The sequence below is a fragment of the Ammospiza nelsoni genome, chromosome 5 (genome assembly GCF_027579445.1).
Source record: "Ammospiza nelsoni isolate bAmmNel1 chromosome 5, bAmmNel1.pri, whole genome shotgun sequence".
NCBI classification, from domain to species: domain Eukaryota; kingdom Metazoa; phylum Chordata; class Aves; order Passeriformes; family Passerellidae; genus Ammospiza; species Ammospiza nelsoni.
Window position 1 is genome coordinate 8,750,588 of NC_080637.1, and position 21,927 is coordinate 8,772,514.

Below are 21,927 nucleotides of genomic sequence, written 5' to 3' on the forward strand. Positions count from 1 at the left end.
TTGTTGGAAGGACTCTGTGTGGAAGCTGGAATTGTATTAGAGGATCATCATAAACTAAAAATATATGTGACAATCTGGCCAGATTGCAATGAATCTAAAGACAGGACAGGGTTGGCTCGAGCTCACAGACCAGCTGCCTCCAGTGTAAACTAACTGCCTTGTGAAAGCAAATGGTTTTTCACAGACATTATTCAAATAAAAGGGAAAAGGGAAAAAAGAAAAAAACCCAACCAAAAAACCCCAAAGGTTCACATTAGCAAAAAATGCCTAATTGAAAAAGTGAGGTTGTGAGCTGGGGCCAAAGGCCCGAGTTTGGTGCTGATTCTCAATCAGTTCAGCAAATGACAGTGCATTGACACAACTGGTTTTTTAGTCAAATTTAGTCTTGATTCTTCACAATAATTTGCCTCAAGTAAATGAGCCCCAAATCCTTTGGTGAATTCCCTGTTGGCTGAGGCCCAGACCTTCAGGCCATGACTTCTCAACATACTTGCAGTGAGACTGGCTCCCACTTAATTGCTTCTTTTTGAAGTATGGTTTGTCACTATCATCCTGCTGAAGATGAACAGGACTGGTGTCTCATCTTCATATATTCTTTCCCCTCCTCCCCTCCCCTTCTTTTCCCCTTCTTCCCCCTAAATAGATTTCTTAAAGGCAGTTTAACCCTATGATAGTCTAATCCACATCAGTTCCTTCGTGGTCCACGCTCAAATAGATGTGTTGGCACAGAAGTAAAGGCCTTCTCTTTGGATCTCATACTGTAATAAAGGGAAGGGAAAGATGAAACAGGCATTTCATATTTGTCTGTTTTCTCTCCATGTCATCTCATGAACATGCACTCCCCTTGGCCAAGACCAGTGCATTCAGACACAATGTGAGTGTTGAAGAGGGGACTGGGAAGAAAGAAGCTCAGTGTTCTGCAATAGGAGCTATGCTTTGGGCATTTTACAAATTATTTCCCTTTTTCACCATCATGCTCTTGCACACTTCCTTGTCTTTTACTATTGACAGGTCTGGAGGCTCAGAAAGGCCAAGTTTCATCTGAGACAGATTTCCTCTGTCACAGCTGTTTCCATCCTTTCATGCCAGGAAGGATGAGCTGCGTGCATCAGGAGGTGTTGAATTGGTTCTGGGTGCTGCTGTGGCTCAGAGTTGCCTGACCCAGAGCTGCAGGAGCTTGAATGCCAGACCAGGGGCCCCAAGCTGTGCTGCATCTCTCATGGGCTTGTAAGGAACCTCTCCTTTGATGTCCGTGCAAGTGCTGGCTGATGTGGGCACTAGGATTGCTCTTTTAATCAGGCAGTTCCAGTACCTTTCAGAAAAGAATTTTCATGGCAAGTCATGAGCCATTAATCTCTTGACTAACCATAACATTTCTTTACTCCTTGGTTTTACAGCATTACTCAAACACTGATATTTGTCATTTCACCAGCTGTCCCCCTTGACCTCTAGCATCATGCACTTGCAGGAGGAAGTATCTGGTCTTACAAGTATTTTCATACTCTGACGTCTGTGATTTATTAACCATCAAGTTTTGCCTTCAGAACTCAAGATGCTGTTTAAAATAATTTCATGTGCAAAAGTGGAGTTATTGGGCAAAAGGGATCCTTGATAGCTGGGTACAAAGGACACCAGGATTGCTGTTGCTGTTTTCTTTTCAACTACTGTGCTGTATGGCCTTGAGGAAATAGGTTCACTGCAGCTTTATGGTTCTGTTTTTGCATAGGGAAAATAAGGACAGTGATAATTGCTTTCATTTGTAAAACACTTCAAGATTTATGGAATAAGAATGACACTTACTAAGTGAAAAGTGCTGCAAAGCTGGCTTAGTTGCACAGTGTGCTAACAAAATCTCATATCAGCCTATTGACCCAGCCTGAAACACTCATTAAAGTTTATAGGACATTTTGGTGGATGAGTTGCAGTTATTCTGCTGGAAATATCATACTGAAAGCACTTTTAAATACATCATCTGCATTGACTGTTTTTTTTCTATTAAAACTAAACACAGCTGCCTGTTCCATCCAGTTTTCTTAGTTTATTTATGAAAATTTTGATGGGTATGTACTCACTGTTAACTCTGCTTGTACCCCCATGGCATCTGAGACATTACAGTTCATTCTAGTCACAGCATAAACATAAAATAGCTGTTGTACTGAGATAAAAAGAGTTATAGAACATTAAGATATCCAGTGGACTGGTATGAACTAAGTTGTGTGGTCACTTTAGAATGGCAAATGTTCTTTTTGTGGATACTGTGTTGATTTAATTTGTGCTTGAACTTCAGCTGTGCTAGACGCTGGTGTTTTAAAAGTTTGCATATTTTTCCAATGTCAAAATGTGTAAATTTAGTATTAAAGAAACAAAACATTTTTACTTGTACTGGAGAAAAAAATACTTTTGTAGCAAAGAAATTAAATTAACTGCTCTTTAAAGATAGATCTGGCTTGCTTACAGAATTATTATTTATGCAGTAATGCAGGTCTACAGATGTTTTCCTTTTTTTCTTTCAGATAAAACTTGGGTTGTTTGAAAATTGGAGAGATATTTCACCGTGGTGAAAAAGAAGATACAGAAGAGGAGAGCAGAATGAGAGCTTTGCAAGTGCCACATGCCTGCAGCTTGCTGTCTTTAGTGATGCTGTTCCTTCCAGTCACTGGAACGTCAAAACAAAATATCCCAAGACTGAAGCTTTCCTATAAAGGTAAACTTTTCAGCATTTTTTTCTGATTCTGCTGCTTTTGTTTTGATGTGATATTGCCAGCAGTTCATTTGTATTACTTACCAGGAAAGCAAAACATAGTCCCAGAAATACATAATAGAAGCCTTAAGGATGGATGAATTCTGCCTAGTGATGGTATTAAATTCTGGGGGGGTTTTTCATGTTGAGGCCCATGTTTCTGAAATATAATTTTCTTTTTAAACTATTATTTCTGTTTGGTCCAAGAGGATATTAACAGACTAAATAAACTAGAGGGGAGTGGTACTTGAAACACTCTGTGGTCCATTGGAGACATTTCCATGTGGCTGATGGGAGATTTGTGAGACATGGAGGACATTCACACCTTCCTAGAGTATTAGAGAAAGTCGAGAGCTGCCTCAAGTGTTTCAAGGGGGCTGACATTTATTTTTGTAATTCTTTTTCTATCACTACATTGGTATGTTAAACTCGGCATATGTGGTTTTCTTTGTCCTTGCCTCTTTGGATCACAAAAGCATGTTTTCTCTGTGGAATTTCTTAGTCTTGTGTGTAGTTCTTGTTGAGAATGGTACCATCTGGGGAGTTTCAACACAGACATATTTATGTATTAATGGACAATTTTTAAAAGAAGGTGGATTTCTCATTCCTTTGAATGCAGAGTACACCTCCATAGGCACAGAGATGTGTCAGTGATGCTGTCTTCTTTAGCTAAAGCAAATGCTCTCCAGTTAGTTATGTTTCAACTATGTCAGCACCCTGCCCTTATGGGAGCTATTTCTGCTCTGTTTTTCAAACTTATGTCTTCCTATGCCTTGCAGAATTGCACTCAGGATGGTGTGATGGGGCAGGCTGTAAAGCCTTCATCAGGGCTTATGATACATTTACCATGAGTTTAACACCCAGAGGAATTTACTGAGTAAGCAGAATGACATGCTATTTATTTACAAGCTTCTCTTTTGCTAGATTTGCATGCCACTGTGCATGCTATTCCACTGTGTATAGATGTTTTTGGATGTGTTCGTGTGTGAGAGACGGAGGAAGTGAGATCAAGGGATCTTGACAACATTTTTATAAATTCAGGAAACAGTTGCACTCTCTGAAGCCAATGAATACAGAAACTGAAAGACATGACATGAGTTATGAAAGTTAGCAGTAAAACCCTCCTAACATACAGCCAGCCTTCTCACAGCTAGGCCTGTTGAGATAATTCCCAAAAGCAGCATATACCATATGGCAGTGGCATTTATTGTGGATTTGACACTCACGATTAGTGAATTCCTCTCAACTTCAAAAGCAGATAGCCTTTGGCAAAATCCTGATGGATGCATTTGGCAGGTAAAGAGGGGGAGAAAGAAAAATTATTGAGGTCAACACAGGGAAAAAAAGAAATGGCTGAAATCTTAGTTTGAAATAGTGGCAGAGACCTGCTGGGAGCGGTTGGGAAAATGCCTGAGCTCGTTTAAAAAGACAATGAGCAGATGATTGATATTTAGGCCCTGACCCAAACTTTTATTAGCAACTTTATAAACCTTTCAGTTTGGCTTGAGGGATACCGTTTCCTGTCTGAACTTATCCACCTATATCCCTGTAGGGGGAGAAAATGAACAACAGATACAGATGCAAAATAGCACATAAATCTTAATTTGGACAGGTGTGATGGAACTGAAAAGCCAGAATTTATGAGAATTTATTGTGCCTTGTCTTACTTTTATGGGAGGGTGGAAGGTGTGTATTTTTCCACATGGAGCAAGAAAATATTCACTGCTGTTTTTTCACACTGGTGTATTGTAAATGATACCAGTAAGGCTTATCATAATTAAACCATATTTTTGTTGTTGATAACAGGATGTCAGATGTACTGAATATTTAATAAAGTTGTCAGAATTAAGTCTACCTTCCTTCCCCCAAGTGTTTCAGATAAAGTAATTCCACAGTTTCTGTGAGTAAGATATAGGAGAAATGAACTGTCTTGCCAGTTCTGATAAAATTGTTAGTCATGTCACTGACAAGTCCTGGCACCTCTGTTCTTTGGAATTAAGACTTGAAATATCATTAGGAGGAGAATACAGGATTCTTTCCTTTCTTTGTGGAAAACAGATGAAAAATGGCCACACCAGGCAGCTCCAAAAACCTGCTCACATGCATGTCTGAAGGGAAGGTTTAATTCCATTCAAGGTGCAGTGTGTTTATGGCATATGTCCATCTTCCAGAAGAGCTGAGCATTTGCTGGGGCAGGAAAGCTGAAAGTAAGCAAGATTTTCCTCTGTAGTTACTGAATGTCCCAGCTGCATCAGTCAGTGGTGGATGAGGAAGAGGGGAGAGGGTGGGGTAGTTACAGATATGTCAGGATAACTGCAGGAGTGCTTCAAGAAACCACAGCATGTCACAGCTCCTTTGTGTTCAGACAGCAATTAAAATTTTAGACCTTCTCTTAATGGCAGTTACGGATTTTCATCTTCTCTGGGTTTTCATCTTAAGAACTGGCAATCTGTGCTGGAAATGTTAAGATATTCCAGTGAGTGATGTGGGGATCAATGCAATATCATGTGATGGATTTTCTTTGTTGTGTGCCCCAGTCTAAAAATATGTTCTAAAAAATCATGAATGTATAAAACTAAAACTACACACAATTCAATTGAAATATGTTGTAATACAGAATCAAAGTCATATATTCTCCACCTGTGTTAATGTAATATACTATAATCTTTAAATGACATATCTCATCCTTTATTCCCACATTTTCCCTGATCCGTTAGTTGAAAAATTCTCTTCTTCACTTAGACTTAACTTCTAGATATTGGTTCATGTCATTACTATCCTAGAAGTTGTCTCTGCTCTTGTGATGTTTTTTAGAGTGCTCTCACTGCATAGACCTTACTTAATCTATGTTTCTTAGATACTTCTACAAGTTTGAGGTGCTTTTATTGTTATGTTATAGATTTAATATATGGAGGAGCTAAGAAACTGTCTTCTAATAGAAGAGTCCCATGTTTAGAAAACCAGGGGATGATTTTTGAATAATAGTCCTTATTTTAATACTCTTTGTCTAGCACTGCCTTCGGTCTAAGAGAAACTGTGTATTTATCACTAATGTTCATGCAGCTGAAGATAACCTGTGACCTTCATCCAAACTGTAGAACTCCTCAAACACAGAAGTGATGTTCAGCTTCCCTAAGCAGCACATGCTTCTTTTCTGCTGCCTCATTTAATATCCTCATTCCAACCTCTAGAGCAGATGCAGAAGGTTTTCATATACCAGTCTCATTCATTAATGTCACTTTTAGGACAGCATCACTTACTAAAGAATGGAAGGCTCTGTGTCCTAATTCATATATGTTTAATTCATACAGTGTAGACAGTCTTGTTTCTGTCTACCTTCTGAATAATAATATTTTTTTAATTAATTGAAAGGTACTTGCATACATATTTTCTGAGTGTTTCTCTAGGTTCTGCTTTATAAGGAAGAGTAGAGCACAGCCAAACCAGGAGGTTGATTGCCTTCTAAGGAAAAGAAAACAAAAATTAAACATTTTTCAATTTGTGGCTATCCTAAAATTTCCTTGCAGAATTGCAGATTCCTAATTGCAAATTTAACCCTATTGATTTCATTTACTTTGCTGCTTTTCATGGACATCTTAGTTAGTGTAGTCTTTGCTATCAGTGAATGCATTTATTTTACAAAAGTGTGCACCCTGGTTTATTAGCTGAAGGGGATGCCCCAGCCCAGATTTGGATGTTGGCACCAGTGGCATCCACAAACATATATCATTCCTGTGTGGGAATGTGGCCATGCCCCAGAGCAAGCCTTGCTTGCTGTGAACGGTGGTGACGTGGTCAGATGACCAGGAATCCTGCATTGTGACACAATACATAGGGAAAAGCATGCCTGAAGGTAACCTTTGGCTTTTAAAACAGGATTTACTTAGCACTGTTAAAAACTACTATGGTAGTGATTTAAATCTAATAAACAAGAACATTATTCTCAGCTGATTTGTTTTTCTCCACATTGAATGAATTAAGTCTCAGTCTCACTCCCACTGAAGTCATGGCAAGTGTTTGGCCACTGAAGTAAATTGAAGCAAGATCAAATTCACACTCCTCACTTTTTTCATCTTACATAAGTAAACTAAAGACAGGCAGTTCTTTCTCCTCTGCTGAAGGATGACAGTGCTAAATCATCAGCTCCACATGGAAATTAGCCATGTTTAAGGATTGTTTAGTTTCATGCAGTGTTTTGCACACAGGATTTTCTTCCCCCTAAGAGTGATCCATTCTTTAAACATGGTGAAAAAGCAAACAGAGAACATTATGGTGCCAGGAATTCTTTTGAAAATTTGACTGGATGAGTACACTTGCTTAATGTTCAAAAATGGTCATTGAACATGCTACTTTACAATGTCAGGCATTCCATTCTCTATATTGTTTTTGCTTTAAACCTGTTTCATTTTATAACTGATGAGATGCTTGACTGTTGCATCAGAGCAGTTAGTTTGCTAAGTTTCAGTACAGCTGGCTTATTTCCATGTCATGCATTATTTAATTATCCATATAAAACATAGTTAAAGCTGTACAGCTCCTTGAGCCTCACTTAAACTGTCTGTGACATTGCAGTAATCCCAGTACTGTGATGGGGTGTTGCACAACTATGACTGGTTGGAATGTGGTAAACTGGTGATATGCAAGAGAGCCTAGAAATGAGTTTGCATTTTGCAGCTGTGCTTGCTCTGCTGGAAGAGGAAGTAAAAACAGAAAAATCCCTGCTCCTGTGGTAGTACCAGTAGGTGTAAATCTGAATGCTTATGAAAATCAAGGAAAATGTGCTGAGTGAAGAAGTGATGTTTTCCTCTTCTTTGTTATTTAATTGATTTTTGATGGCTTGTTATGTCTCAGAAAAATCTCTCAGATTCCTTTGCGGAAAAACGTGAAGTGTTTATGTGAGAGTGAAGACCCTACTACTGGAACATTGTATAGTTGCGCAAAAGACTTTGCCTGTTTTGTCTCAAAAATGCTCTCTGGAGGCAGTGATCATTGAGACTTAAAATATACCCTAGCTTGACAGTGGATGGGCACTGCTGTCCATGCAAAGAAAGTCTCTTGTATATGCAGTAAACTAAATATAAATGTGAAGGCATTTAGTAATAGGAAAACCAGAAAATTTCTTACAGACATTTTTTTCTTTTTTTAAGCTAGTGAACTTGAAGGTCAGATCCAACTATATGTTGCATTTTCTGCCATATAATTATCATATATATATAATGTCATGGAGAGCAGCTTCCAGTCACTGACATCAACAGTTTACACAGCAGTTGAACTAAGAATAACCTTGAAGAACTGACCCATATCAACCTTTTAAGTGTAAACTGTAGCTCACTACAGTTTTTATGATTTCATAGTCACAGAAGGGCCTCAATTGGATAAAAGAAGAATTGTGTTCAGAAAATATAGAACTATTCTGCTGAGTGTTCACTTGATTAAATCTTGGAAAATGAGAGGAAACAAAACTGAAAGAGTAATGCTTGGCAAATAATTTTTGCTCCATTGTAAAAAGAAGGAAGGGACAGCATCAAAAACAGTTTCCCTAGAAGAACAGGGGAAGATACATGATAAGTGGCATCAGCTGGAAGGAGGGCTGAAAACTCTTTCTTTGACTGCTTTTACTAATGACATCTGTTAAGCAAACCCAATTCAAAGCAATTTGAGCAATCCCAGCATTGTTCTCATTCTACCCATTATGGGATGGCGTGATCCGCCTGACATCAGTCAGTGTAGCAGTGGACGTCTGTGGTCACTGTTCAGGTTTTCAAGTCACATCCTGTTTCCCTTTCCTCCCTCCCCATTTCTGCAGTTCCATTTATAGATGAATCCCCCAAAGACAGGCTGAGAAATATAATCTCTCCTGTATTCACAGTCCTTTGGAGATAAATACAAAAAGAGACAGCAGAAAGAGACAGAAGTTCCCGTATCAGTCAGAAAGATTGACTAACTCTGAGTGAGACAATTTTGAGGATGGTGGGAGTTACAGAGGTACATCTTTGCACAAATTTGAAAAAACAGACATCCTACTTTCTGAAAATCCTGTCAATAGCAGAATTTCCCACGGTATTGAACCAAAGATTTTGAGAGCTAAGAGGATATTGAAGGGACCCAAATATTGAAATTTAGTTAGTTGGCATTTTTAGGATGGTATTAAATATTCATGTTCATCAACCAAGCAACCTGGATTTCTTTGAGAAAGATTTCTCACTAAATCTGAAACAGAGCATTAGCCTACATGACATCCTGCCCCAAAAGGAATAAGTATAAATACAAAATGATAAAAAATGTCCCCCACCAATATTAACTAAGAGCCTGCACTTATATACCGAGTACATCCATGGGTCGTGTCACCCAAATTTATATTTGCCAAGAGTTGCGTGGCGGGGCCTTTTTGCCTGCTTTGTCAAGGGAAGCTCTGGGGTTGCCAGGTTCCTGAGTGATGGGTCTGCACTTGGTGTCTGTTGGGGCTTTGGGTGGCCAGGGCCATGATGAGTTCCCTGAGCGGGCTGGGGAGGGCGGGCGGGGCAGGCCTGTGATGCGCTCTGGGTTCTGTGACAGCACAGGGGCCGTGTCACAATGGGGGCAGGTATAAAAGACCCCAGCGGGTGCCGCTGCCCCAGTAGAGCCTGGGCAAGCGGTGAGCGCACAGCAGTGAGGAGACAGGGCTGGGGGAGGGCAGGGGCTGCAGAAGGCCTGGGGCAGAAGCTCCGGTACCGGGCCGTGCATTCTGCCCCCGCACCCAGGGCCCGGCCCCGGCGGCAGCGCCTCGCTGAGGGCGCGGTGCTTGCTGGGGCAGCGGTGCAGGCCTGGCCGCCTGCCAGCTGCCGGGGCCCTGTCCTTCCTTCTGCCACATCCCTGCGGCTCCTGCGCCCCATGTCTGTCTCCATTCCGGCCCCACTGAACCCCTTCTGTGTGTCCTCCTGCAGACCATGGCTTTACTGCCAATGATCTTCGTGCTGGTGCAAAGCCTGATCCAGTACCCCCAGCCAGCTGGGGATGGGCTGGATGAGGCCACGCACCGGCGAATGAAGGAGCGTCAGGAGCTGCTGGACCACGAGATGGCTCGGCTGCTACAGGAGCTGGAGGAGCAGGACAAGGGCTGGGGAGCTGTGCTCTCTGGTGCCCTTCAGCAGTGGCCATTTTGGGTCATTGCTGGAGTCCTGCTCCTTTTGGCCCTGTGGTTTACTTGCAGGAGAAGGAGCGGTGAGGCCAGCAACAATGATGTAAATGAAGGTGAAGACAGCGTAGATGGACGGGAAGAATGTATGGAGGTGAAGGTGCAGGAAAGCAGCGATGCCAGTGAACACAGAAGCAGAGAAAAAGACCATGATGGTGGCAAGGGAGAAAGTGGCAGTGATGGAATGGAAGACAGAGAAAAGACCCGATATGCTGGGCATGAGCAAGGAATCCTTTTAGTGGACCGCATAGAGTGGCCTGTGGAGGACCTGGAGAGAGGCTGCTCAGTAATAGCTGAGCTGATGGAGAGCTTGACGCGTGTCTTTGTGGACAGCGTGAGCAATACCCCCTACCCAGTGCCTCAAGAAGCCATCGGGGTGGGCAGTGCCTTTGAGGGTTGGAGTCCCCGTGACTGGGATGGGGTGTACCGTGTGCTGGTCCCACTGAATCCCCCACCAGGGCACACCTTCCACCTGGAGCCGAAAAGTGCAGGGCAGGTGGCAGCAAGGACCTTCAACGTCTGTGTGGAGCTGGTGTGCACGTGCGAGAAGGAGCAGGTGGAAGAGAAGCCGTTGTGCTTCTTGCACCACTCGCGGGAGGAGCTGCGGCGGAAGCAGAAGCGCAGCCTCCTAGAGACGCTCTGCACCAGCTCCTACCTGGACGTGGAAAAAACCTCCCGCTGGTTCTGCCAGTTGGTGAGAAGCTCGTGGCTGCAAGTGCCTCAGTGGCACTCATGGCACGTGGTGTTTCAGCCCTGCCGCCGGTCCTGCCGATTGGAGCTAAGCAAAGGCAGGGAGAGCCTGACAGTGGAGATGCTCTTTGGGGTGTGCCGAGGGGACTCTGACATCTTTGTGAGCAGCCAGCCCACCAAGGCCACCATCACTGCAAGCACAGCGTGGGCAGAGACGTACGCTGTGGCAGAGGCGAAATTCTTCCGGCACATCGCCAGGCAGCTGCCGTGTGAGAGCTTGCACCTGAAATGCCTGCAGCTCTTCACCTGCATCCTGAGGGACACAGGTTTTTCCAGCTCTACCTGGAAGACTGTGGTCATGCACGTGCTGACCACAGTACCTCTGTCCCGGTGGCACAGGAGAGCATTTGCATGGCGGCTGTGGGACATCATGGCGTACCTGGACCGCTGCCTGCAGCTGAAACACCTGAGGCACTTTGTGCTGGGCAATGAGAGGCTTCCTGCCGAGATCAGCTTGCCGCCAGCAATGCGAGGGGTTGTGCCGCCCAACCTCTTTGAGCACCTGGCCCGAGATCCGGCCGCCCACAGAGAGGCAAGGCAAGCTTATGATCGGCTGCGATTTCGCCTCGGGGTGCTGCTCTCCAGCCACTGAGAGGAGTTCCCTGCACAGAGCTGTGCTGGGGTGTCACACCCGATGGCAGCCACCTGAACTCTGCATAGCTGATACATTTGTCACTGGCCATGCTGAAGCTGCTTTCCTGCTCCTGAGGAAGGAAGATGCAGCACATGGATTCGCTGTGCAGACACATCTCTGGATGGCCTTGCCCTTCACCTTCCAGTTCCAACAGTGCTGCTGACCTAGTCTGTGAGGCAGAAACCTGCTCCACCTGCACATCCTAACAGAAGACAGTGAAGGTGATAGAGGTTGCTTGGAAGACCTTGAAGACAGCAACCTAGACAGCTGTGGTTTTAATGTAGTTAATTTGTTTTAGCTGTAGCATTAGTTGTAGTTGTAGTTGTGCATGTAACTGTAGCTGTAGCTTTAGTTTTAGTTCTAACTATAGCTGTAGCTGTAGCATTACTTGTGCATGTAACTGTACCTGTATCTTTAGTTTTAGTTCTAACTCTTGCTGTAGCTGTAGCATTAGTTGTGCATGTAACTGTAGCTGTAGCTTTCCTTGTAGTTGTAGCTGTAGCTTTAATTAGACTTGTTTATTAGCATTTCTTCTAAAGGACCTTTAGTGTTGTTAGTTTTGCCGCGTTACCCTTAGTTTAGAGAACTGAACTGCAGTTGAATAGTGCCATGTCTCCTTTTGGATATTTGGATATCTATGTTTGAAAAATTAATAAAAAGTGATAAATTTCGCAAATGGCCTGAAATGCGTCATTCTTTGTATTTAACTCTCTGCATCTTAGAGAATGTCCTTCCTATATCCTTAAATGAAATAAAGACTTTTTGCAAACAGGGATGTTGTATATATTAAGTATGCGGTCTCTACATGACATCCTGCCCGAAAAGGAATAAGTAGAAATACAAATGATAAAAAATGTCCCCCACCAATACTAACTAAGAGCCTGCACTTATATACCGAGTACATCCATGGGTCGTGTCACCCAAATTTATATTTGCCAAGAGTTGCGTGGCAGGGCCCTTGTGCCTGCTCTGTCAAGGGAACTTCTGGGGTTGCCAGGTTCCCAAGTGATGGGTCTGCACTTGGTGTCTGTTGGGGCTTTGGGTGGCCAGGGCCATGATGAGTTCCCTGAGCGGGCTGGGGAGGGCGGGCGGGGCAGGCCTGTGATGCGCTCTGGGTTCTGTGACAGCACAGGGGCCGTGTCACAATGGGGGCAGGTATAAAAGGCCCCAGCGGGTGCCGCTGCCCCAGTAGAGCCTGGGCAAGCGGTGAGTGCACAGCAGTGAGGAGACAGGGCTGCGGGAGGGCAGGGGCTGCGGAAGGCCTGGGGCAGGAGCTCCGGTACCGGGCCGTGCATTCTGCCCCCGCACCCAGGGCCCGGCCCCGGCGGCAGCGCCTCGCTGAGGGCGCGGTGCTTGCTGGGGCAGCGGTGCAGGCCTGGCCGCCCGCCAGCTGCCGGGGCCCTGTCCTTCCTTCTGCCACATCCCTGCGGCTCCTGCGCCCCATGTCTGTCTCCATTCCGGCCCCACTGAACCCCTTCTGTGTGTCCTCCTGCAGACCATGGCTTTACTACCAATGATCTTCGTGCTGGTGCAAAGCCTGATCCAGTACCCCCAGCCAGCTGGGGATGGGCTGGATGAGGCCACGCACCGGCGAATGAAGGAGCGTCAGGAGCTGCTGGACCACGAGATGGCTCGGCTGCTACAGGAGCTGGAGGAGCAGGACAAGGGCTGGGGAGCTGTGCTCTCTGGTGCCCTTCAGCAGTGGCCATTTTGGGTCGTTGCTGGAGTCCTGCTCCTTTTGGCCCTGTGGTTTACTTGCAGGAGAAGGAGCTGTGAGGCCAGCAACAATGATGTAAATGAAGGTGAAGACAGTGTAGATGGACGGGAAGAATGTATGGAGGTGAAGGTGCAGGAAAGCAGCGATGCCAGTGAACACAGAAGCAGAGAAAAAGACCATGATGGTGGCAAGGGAGAAAGTGGCAGTGATGGAATGGAAGACAGAGAAAAGACCCGATATGCTGGGCATGAGCAAGGAATCCTTTTAGTGGACCGCATAGAGTGGCCTGTGGAGGACCTGGAGAGAGGCTGCTCAGTAATAGCTGAGCTGATGGAGAGCTTGACGCGTGTCTTTGTGGACAGCGTGAGCAATACCCCCTACCCAGTGCCTCAAGAAGCCATCGGGGTGGGCAGTGCCTTTGAGGGTTGGAGTCCCCGTGACTGGGATGGGGTGTACCGTGTGCTGGTCCCACTGAATCCCCCACCAGGGCACACCTTCCACCTGGAGCCGAAAAGTGCAGGGCAGGTGGCAGCAAGGACCTTCAACGTCTGTGTGGAGCTGGTGTGCACGTGCGAGAAGGAGCAGGTGGAAGAGAAGCCGTTGTGCTTCTTGCACCACTCGCGGGAGGAGCTGCGGCGGAAGCAGAAGCGCAGCCTCCTAGAGACGCTCTGCACCAGCTCCTACCTGGACGTGGAAAAAACCTCCCGCTGGTTCTGCCAGTTGGTGAGAAGCTCGTGGCTGCAAGTGCCTCAGTGGCACTCATGGCACGTGGTGTTTCAGCCCTGCCGCCAGTCCTGCCGATTGGAGCTAAGCAAAGGCAGGGAGAGCCTGACAGTGGAGATGCTCTTTGGGGTGCGCCGAGGGGACTCTGACATCTTTGTGAGCAGCCAGCCCACCAAGGCCACCATCACTGCAAGCACAGCGTGGGCAGAGACGTACGCTGTGGCAGAGGCAAAATTCTTCCGGCACATCGCCAGGCAGCTGCCGTGTGAGAGCTTGCACCTGAAATGCCTGCAGCTCTTCACCTGCATCCTGAGGGACACAGGTTTTTCCAGCTCTACCTGGAAGACTGTGGTCATGCACGTGCTGACCACAGTACCTCTGTCCCGGTGGCACAGGAGAGCATTTGCATGGCGGCTGTGGGACATCATGGCGTACCTGGACCGCTGCCTGCAGCTGACACACCTGAGGCACTTTGTGCTGGGCAATGAGAGGCTTCCTGCCGAGATCAGCTTGCCGCCAGCAATGCGAGGGGTTGTGCCGCCCAACCTCTTTGAGCACCTGGCCCGAGATCCGGCCGCCCACAGAGAGGCAAGGCAAGCTTATGGTCGGCTGCGATTTCGCCTCGGGGTGCTGCTCTCCAGCCACTGAGAGGAGTTCCCTGCACAGAGCTGTGCTGGGGTGTCACACCCGATGGCAGCCACCTGAACTCTGCATAGCTGATACATTTGTCACTGGCCATGCTGAAGCTGCTTTCCTGCTCCTGAGGAAGGAAGATGCAGCACATGGATTCGCTGTGCAGACACATCTCTGGATGGCCTTGCCCTTCACCTTCCAGTTCCAACAGTGCTGCTGACCTAGTCTGTGAGGCAGAAACCTGCTCCACCTGCACATCCTAACAGAAGACAGTGAAGGTGATAGAGGTTGCTTGGAAGACCTTGAAGACAGCAACCTAGACAGCTGTGGTTTTAATGTAGTTAATTTGTTTTAGCTGTAGCATTAGTTGTAGTTGTAGTTGTGCATGTAACTGTAGCTGTAGCTTTAGTTTTAGTTCTAACTATAGCTGTAGCTGTAGCATTACTTGTGCATGTAACTGTACCTGTATCTTTAGTTTTAGTTCTAACTCTTGCTGTAGCTGTAGCATTAGTTGTGCATGTAACTGTAGCTGTAGCTTTCCTTGTAGTTGTAGCTGTAGCTTTAATTAGACTTGTTTATTAGCATTTCTTCTAAAGGACCTTTAGTGTTGTTAGTTTTGCCGCGTTACCCTTAGTTTAGAGAACTGAACTGCAGTTGAATAGTGCCATGTCTCCTTTTGGATATTTGGATATCTATGTTTGAAAAATTAATAAAAAGTGATAAATTTCGCAAATGGCCTGAAATGCGTCATTCTTTGTATTTAACTCTCTGCATCTTAGAGAATGTCCTTCCTATATCCTTAAATGAAATAAAGACTTTTTGCAAACAGGGATGTTGTATATATTAAGTATGCGGTCTCTACATGACATCCTGCCCGAAAAGGAATAAGTAGAAATACAAATGATAAAAAATGTCCCCCACCAATACTAACTAAGAGCCTGCACTTATATACCGAGTACATCCATGGGTCGTGTCACCCAAATTTATATTTGCCAAGAGTTGCGTGGCAGGGCCCTTGTGCCTGCTCTGTCAAGGGAACTTCTGGGGTTGCCAGGTTCCCAAGTGATGGGTCTGCACTTGGTGTCTGTTGGGGCTTTGGGTGGCCAGGGCCATGATGAGTTCCCTGAGCGGGCTGGGGAGGGCGGGCGGGGCAGGCCTGTGATGCGCTCTGGGTTCTGTGACAGCACAGGGGCCGTGTCACAATGGGGGCAGGTATAAAAGGCCCCAGCGGGTGCCGCTGCCCCAGTAGAGCCTGGGCAAGCGGTGAGTGCACAGCAGTGAGGAGACAGGGCTGCGGGAGGGCAGGGGCTGCGGAAGGCCTGGGGCAGGAGCTCCGGTACCGGGCCGTGCATTCTGCCCCCGCACCCAGGGCCCGGCCCCGGCGGCAGCGCCTCGCTGAGGGCGCGGTGCTTGCTGGGGCAGCGGTGCAGGCCTGGCCGCCCGCCAGCTGCCGGGGCCCTGTCCTTCCTTCTGCCACATCCCTGCGGCTCCTGCGCCCCATGTCTGTCTCCATTCCGGCCCCACTGAACCCCTTCTGTGTGTCCTCCTGCAGACCATGGCTTTACTACCAATGATCTTCGTGCTGGTGCAAAGCCTGATCCAGTACCCCCAGCCAGCTGGGGATGGGCTGGATGAGGCCACGCACCGGCGAATGAAGGAGCGTCAGGAGCTGCTGGACCACGAGATGGCTCGGCTGCTACAGGAGCTGGAGGAGCAGGACAAGGGCTGGGGAGCTGTGCTCTCTGGTGCCCTTCAGCAGTGGCCATTTTGGGTCGTTGCTGGAGTCCTGCTCCTTTTGGCCCTGTGGTTTACTTGCAGGAGAAGGAGCTGTGAGGCCAGCAACAATGATGTAAATGAAGGTGAAGACAGTGTAGATGGACGGGAAGAATGTATGGAGGTGAAGGTGCAGGAAAGCAGCGATGCCAGTGAACACAGAAGCAGAGAAAAAGACCATGATGGTGGCAAGGGAGAAAGTGGCAGTGATGGAATGGAAGACAGAGAAAAGACCCGATATGCTGGGCATGAGCAAGGAATCCTTTTAGTGGACCGCATAGAGTGGCCTGTGGAGGACCTGGAGAGAGGCTGCTCAGTAATAGCTGAGCTGATGGAGAGCTTGACGCGTGTCTTTGTGGACAGCGTGAGCAATACCCCCTACCCAGTGCCTCAAGAAGCCATCGGGGTGGGCAGTGCCTTTGAGGGTTGGAGTCCCCGTGACTGGGATGGGGTGTACCGTGTGCTGGTCCCACTGAATCCCCCACCAGGGCACACCTTCCACCTGGAGCCGAAAAGTGCAGGGCAGGTGGCAGCAAGGACCTTCAACGTCTGTGTGGAGCTGGTGTGCACGTGCGAGAAGGAGCAGGTGGAAGAGAAGCCGTTGTGCTTCTTGCACCACTCGCGGGAGGAGCTGCGGCGGAAGCAGAAGCGCAGCCTCCTAGAGACGCTCTGCACCAGCTCCTACCTGGACGTGGAAAAAACCTCCCGCTGGTTCTGCCAGTTGGTGAGAAGCTCGTGGCTGCAAGTGCCTCAGTGGCACTCATGGCACGTGGTGTTTCAGCCCTGCCGCCAGTCCTGCCGATTGGAGCTAAGCAAAGGCAGGGAGAGCCTGACAGTGGAGATGCTCTTTGGGGTGCGCCGAGGGGACTCTGACATCTTTGTGAGCAGCCAGCCCACCAAGGCCACCATCACTGCAAGCACAGCGTGGGCAGAGACGTACGCTGTGGCAGAGGCAAAATTCTTCCGGCACATCGCCAGGCAGCTGCCGTGTGAGAGCTTGCACCTGAAATGCCTGCAGCTCTTCACCTGCATCCTGAGGGACACAGGTTTTTCCAGCTCTACCTGGAAGACTGTGGTCATGCACGTGCTGACCACAGTACCTCTGTCCCGGTGGCACAGGAGAGCATTTGCATGGCGGCTGTGGGACATCATGGCGTACCTGGACCGCTGCCTGCAGCTGACACACCTGAGGCACTTTGTGCTGGGCAATGAGAGGCTTCCTGCCGAGATCAGCTTGCCGCCAGCAATGCGAGGGGTTGTGCCGCCCAACCTCTTTGAGCACCTGGCCCGAGATCCGGCCGCCCACAGAGAGGCAAGGCAAGCTTATGGTCGGCTGCGATTTCGCCTCGGGGTGCTGCTCTCCAGCCACTGAGAGGAGTTCCCTGCACAGAGCTGTGCTGGGGTGTCACACCCGATGGCAGCCACCTGAACTCTGCATAGCTGATACATTTGTCACTGGCCATGCTGAAGCTGCTTTCCTGCTCCTGAGGAAGGAAGATGCAGCACATGGATTCGCTGTGCAGACACATCTCTGGATGGCCTTGCCCTTCACCTTCCAGTTCCAACAGTGCTGCTGACCTAGTCTGTGAGGCAGAAACCTGCTCCACCTGCACATCCTAACAGAAGACAGTGAAGGTGATAGAGGTTGCTTGGAAGACCTTGAAGACAGCAACCTAGACAGCTGTGGTTTTAATGTAGTTAATTTGTTTTAGCTGTAGCATTAGTTGTAGTTGTAGTTGTGCATGTAACTGTAGCTGTAGCTTTAGTTTTAGTTCTAACTATAGCTGTAGCTGTAGCATTACTTGTGCATGTAACTGTACCTGTATCTTTAGTTTTAGTTCTAACTCTTGCTGTAGCTGTAGCATTAGTTGTGCATGTAACTGTAGCTGTAGCTTTCCTTGTAGTTGTAGCTGTAGCTTTAATTAGACTTGTTTATTAGCATTTCTTCTAAAGGACCTTTAGTGTTGTTAGTTTTGCCGCGTTACCCTTAGTTTAGAGAACTGAACTGCAGTTGAATAGTGCCATGTCTCCTTTTCAATAATATTTGGATATCTATGTTTGAAAAATTAATAAAAAGTGATAAATTTCGCAAATGGCCTGAAATGCGTCATTCTTTGTATTTAACTCTCTGCATCTTAGAGAATGTCCTTCCTATATCCTTAAATGAAATAAAGACTTTTTGCAAACAGGGATGTTGTATATATTAAGTATGCGGTCTCTACATGACATCCTGCCCGAAAAGGAATAAGTAGAAATACAAATGATAAAAAATGTCCCCCACCAATACTAACTAAGAGCCTGCACTTATATACCGAGTACATCCATGGGTCGTGTCACCCAAATTTATATTTGCCAAGAGTTGCGTGGCAGGGCCCTTGTGCCTGCTCTGTCAAGGGAACTTCTGGGGTTGCCAGGTTCCCAAGTGATGGGTCTGCACTTGGTGTCTGTTGGGGCTTTGGGTGGCCAGGGCCATGATGAGTTCCCTGAGCGGGCTGGGGAGGGCGGGCGGGGCAGGCCTGTGATGCGCTCTGGGTTCTGTGACAGCACAGGGGCCGTGTCACAATGGGGGCAGGTATAAAAGACCCCAGCGGGTGCCGCTGCCCCAGTAGAGCCTGGGCAAGCGGTGAGTGCACAGCAGTGAGGAGACAGGGCTGCGGGAGGGCAGGGGCTGCGGAAGGCCTGGGGCAGGAGCTCCGGTACCGGGCCGTGCATTCTGCCCCCGCACCCAGGGCCCGGCCCCGGCGGCAGCGCCTCGCTGAGGGCGCGGTGCTTGCTGGGGCAGCGGTGCAGGCCTGGCCGCCCGCCAGCTGCCGGGGCCCTCTCCTTCCTTCTGCCACATCCCTGCGGCTCCTGCGCCCCATGTCTGTCTCCATTCCGGCCCCACTGAACCCCTTCTGTGTGTCCTCCTGCAGACCATGGCTTTACTACCAATGATCTTCGTGCTGGTGCAAAGCCTGATCCAGTACCCCCAGCCAGCTGGGGATGGGCTGGATGAGGCCACGCACCGGTGAATGAAGGAGCGTCAGGAGCTGCTGGACCACGAGATGGCTCGGCTGCTACAGGAGCTGGAGGAGCAGGACAAGGGCTGGGGAGCTGTGCTCTCTGGTGCCCTTCAGCAGTGGCCATTTTGGGTCGTTGCTGGAGTCCTGCTCCTTTTGGCCCTGTGGTTTACTTGCAGGAGAAGGAGCTGTGAGGCCAGCAACAATGATGTAAATGAAGGTGAAGACAGTGTAGATGGACGGGAAGAATGTATGGAGGTGAAGGTGCAGGAAAGCAGCGATGCCAGTGAACACAGAAGCAGAGAAAAAGACCATGATGGTGGCAAGGGAGAAAGTGGCAGTGATGGAATGGAAGACAGAGAAAAGACCCGATATGCTGGGCATGAGCAAGGAATCCTTTTAGTGGACCGCATAGAGTGGCCTGTGGAGGACCTGGAGAGAGGCTGCTCAGTAATAGCTGAGCTGATGGAGAGCTTGACGCGTGTCTTTGTGGACAGCGTGAGCAATACCCCCTACCCAGTGCCTCAAGAAGCCATCGGGGTGGGCAGTGCCTTTGAGGGTTGGAGTCCCCGTGACTGGGATGGGGTGTACCGTGTGCTGGTCCCACTGAATCCCCCACCAGGGCACACCTTCCACCTGGAGCCGAACAGTGCAGGGCAGGTGGCAGCAAGGACCTTCAACGTCTGTGTGGAGCTGGTGTGCACGTGCGAGAAGGAGCAGGTGGAAGAGAAGCCGTTGTGCTTCTTGCACCACTCGCGGGAGGAGCTGCGGCGGAAGCAGAAGCGCAGCCTCCTAGAGACGCTCTGCACCAGCTCCTACCTGGACGTGGAAAAAACCTCCCGCTGGTTCTGCCAGTTGGTGAGAAGCTCGTGGCTGCAAGTGCCTCAGTGGCACTCATGGCACGTGGTGTTTCAGCCCTGCCGCCAGTCCTGCCGATTGGAGCTAAGCAAAGGCAGGGAGAGCCTGACAGTGGAGATGCTCTTTGGGGTGCGCCGAGGGGACTCTGACATCTTTGTGAGCAGCCAGCCCACCAAGGCCACCATCACTGCAAGCACAGCGTGGGCAGAGACGTACGCTGTGGCAGAGGCAAAATTCTTCCGGCACATCGCCAGGCAGCTGCCGTGTGAGAGCTTGCACCTGAAATGCCTGCAGCTCTTCACCTGCATCCTGAGGGACACAGGTTTTTCCAGCTCTACCTGGAAGACTGTGGTCATGCACGTGCTGACCACAGTACCTCTGTCCCGGTGGCACAGGAGAGCATTTGCATGGCGGCTGTGGGACATCATGGCGTACCTGGACCGCTGCCTGCAGCTGACACACCTGAGGCACTTTGTGCTGGGCAATGAGAGGCTTCCTGCCGAGATCAGCTTGCCGCCAGCAATGCGAGGGGTTGTGCCGCCCAACCTCTTTGAGCACCTGGCCCGAGATCCGGCCGCCCACAGAGAGGCAAGGCAAGCTTATGGTCGGCTGCGATTTCGCCTCGGGGTGCTGCTCTCCAGCCACTGAGAGGAGTTCCCTGCACAGAGCTGTGCTGGGGTGTCACACCCGATGGCAGCCACCTGAACTCTGCATAGCTGATACATTTGTCACTGGCCATGCTGAAGCTGCTTTCCTGCTCCTGAGGAAGGAAGATGCAGCACATGGATTCGCTGTGCAGACACATCTCTGGATGGCCTTGCCCTTCACCTTCCAGTTCCAACAGTGCTGCTGACCTAGTCTGTGAGGCAGAAACCTGCTCCACCTGCACATCCTAACAGAAGACAGTGAAGGTGATAGAGGTTGCTTGGAAGACCTTGAAGACAGCAACCTAGACAGCTGTGGTTTTAATGTAGTTAATTTGTTTTAGCTGTAGCATTAGTTGTAGTTGTAGTTGTGCATGTAACTGTAGCTGTAGCTTTAGTTTTAGTTCTAACTATAGCTGTAGCTGTAGCATTACTTGTGCATGTAACTGTACCTGTATCTTTAGTTTTAGTTCTAACTCTTGCTGTAGCTGTAGCATTAGTTGTGCATGTAACTGTAGCTGTAGCTTTCCTTGTAGTTGTAGCTGTAGCTTTAATTAGACTTGTTTATTAGCATTTCTTCTAAAGGACCTTTAGTGTTGTTAGTTTTGCCGCGTTACCCTTAGTTTAGAGAACTGAACTGCAGTTGAATAGTGCCATGTCTCCTTTTCAATAATATTTGGATATCTATGTTTGAAAAATTAATAAAAAGTGATAAATTTCGCAAATGGCCTGAAATGCGTCATTCTTTGTATTTAACTCTCTGCATCTTAGAGAATGTCCTTCCTATATCCTTAAATGAAATAAAGACTTTTTGCAAACAGGGATGTTGTATATATTAAGTATGCGGTCTCTACATGACATCCTGCCCGAAAAGGAATAAGTAGAAATACAAATGATAAAAAATGTCCCCCACCAATACTAACTAAGAGCCTGCACTTATATACCGAGTACATCCATGGGTCGTGTCACCCAAATTTATATTTGCCAAGAGTTGCGTGGCAGGGCCCTTGTGCCTGCTCTGTCAAGGGAACTTCTGGGGTTGCCAGGTTCCCAAGTGATGGGTCTGCACTTGGTGTCTGTTGGGGCTTTGGGTGGCCAGGGCCATGATGAGTTCCCTGAGCGGGCTGGGGAGGGCGGGCGGGGCAGGCCTGTGATGCGCTCTGGGTTCTGTGACAGCACAGGGGCCGTGTCACAATGGGGGCAGGTATAAAAGGCCCCAGCGGGTGCCGCTGCCCCAGTAGAGCCTGGGCAAGCGGTGAGCGCACAGCAGTGAGGAGACAGG

At 48.2% G+C, this 21,927-nt stretch overlaps 4 protein-coding genes across 4 annotated transcripts in view; all 4 read left to right on the top strand.

Annotated features, from left to right (window-relative positions):
• The window catches only part of SEMA3D (semaphorin 3D), a 145,446-nt gene that overhangs the window by 39,324 nt on the left and 84,195 nt on the right, over positions 1 to 21,927 (top strand). The window contains exon 2 of the mRNA XM_059471939.1: positions 2,514 to 2,704. Within this exon, the coding sequence (XP_059327922.1) occupies positions 2,590 to 2,704 (115 nt within the window). The 5' untranslated portion in view covers positions 2,514 to 2,589. The remainder of the gene's footprint in view (positions 1 to 2,513; positions 2,705 to 21,927) is intronic.
• LOC132073883 (inositol 1,4,5-trisphosphate receptor-interacting protein-like 1) lies at positions 12,797 to 15,032 on the top strand. The gene has a single exon (XM_059473179.1). It carries the CDS (start codon positions 12,797 to 12,799, stop codon positions 14,384 to 14,386), a length of 1,590 nt encoding a protein of 529 aa, XP_059329162.1. The 3' UTR covers positions 14,387 to 15,032.
• Positions 15,927 to 17,551, top strand: LOC132073021 (inositol 1,4,5-trisphosphate receptor-interacting protein-like 1). The gene has a single exon (XM_059471693.1). It carries the CDS (start codon positions 15,927 to 15,929, stop codon positions 17,514 to 17,516), a length of 1,590 nt encoding a protein of 529 aa, XP_059327676.1. The 3' UTR covers positions 17,517 to 17,551.
• LOC132073022 (inositol 1,4,5-trisphosphate receptor-interacting protein-like 1) lies at positions 19,156 to 20,684 on the top strand. Its single transcript, XM_059471694.1, has one exon. The coding sequence runs from the start codon at positions 19,156 to 19,158 to the stop codon at positions 20,647 to 20,649; it is 1,494 nt and encodes a 497-aa protein (XP_059327677.1). The 3' UTR covers positions 20,650 to 20,684.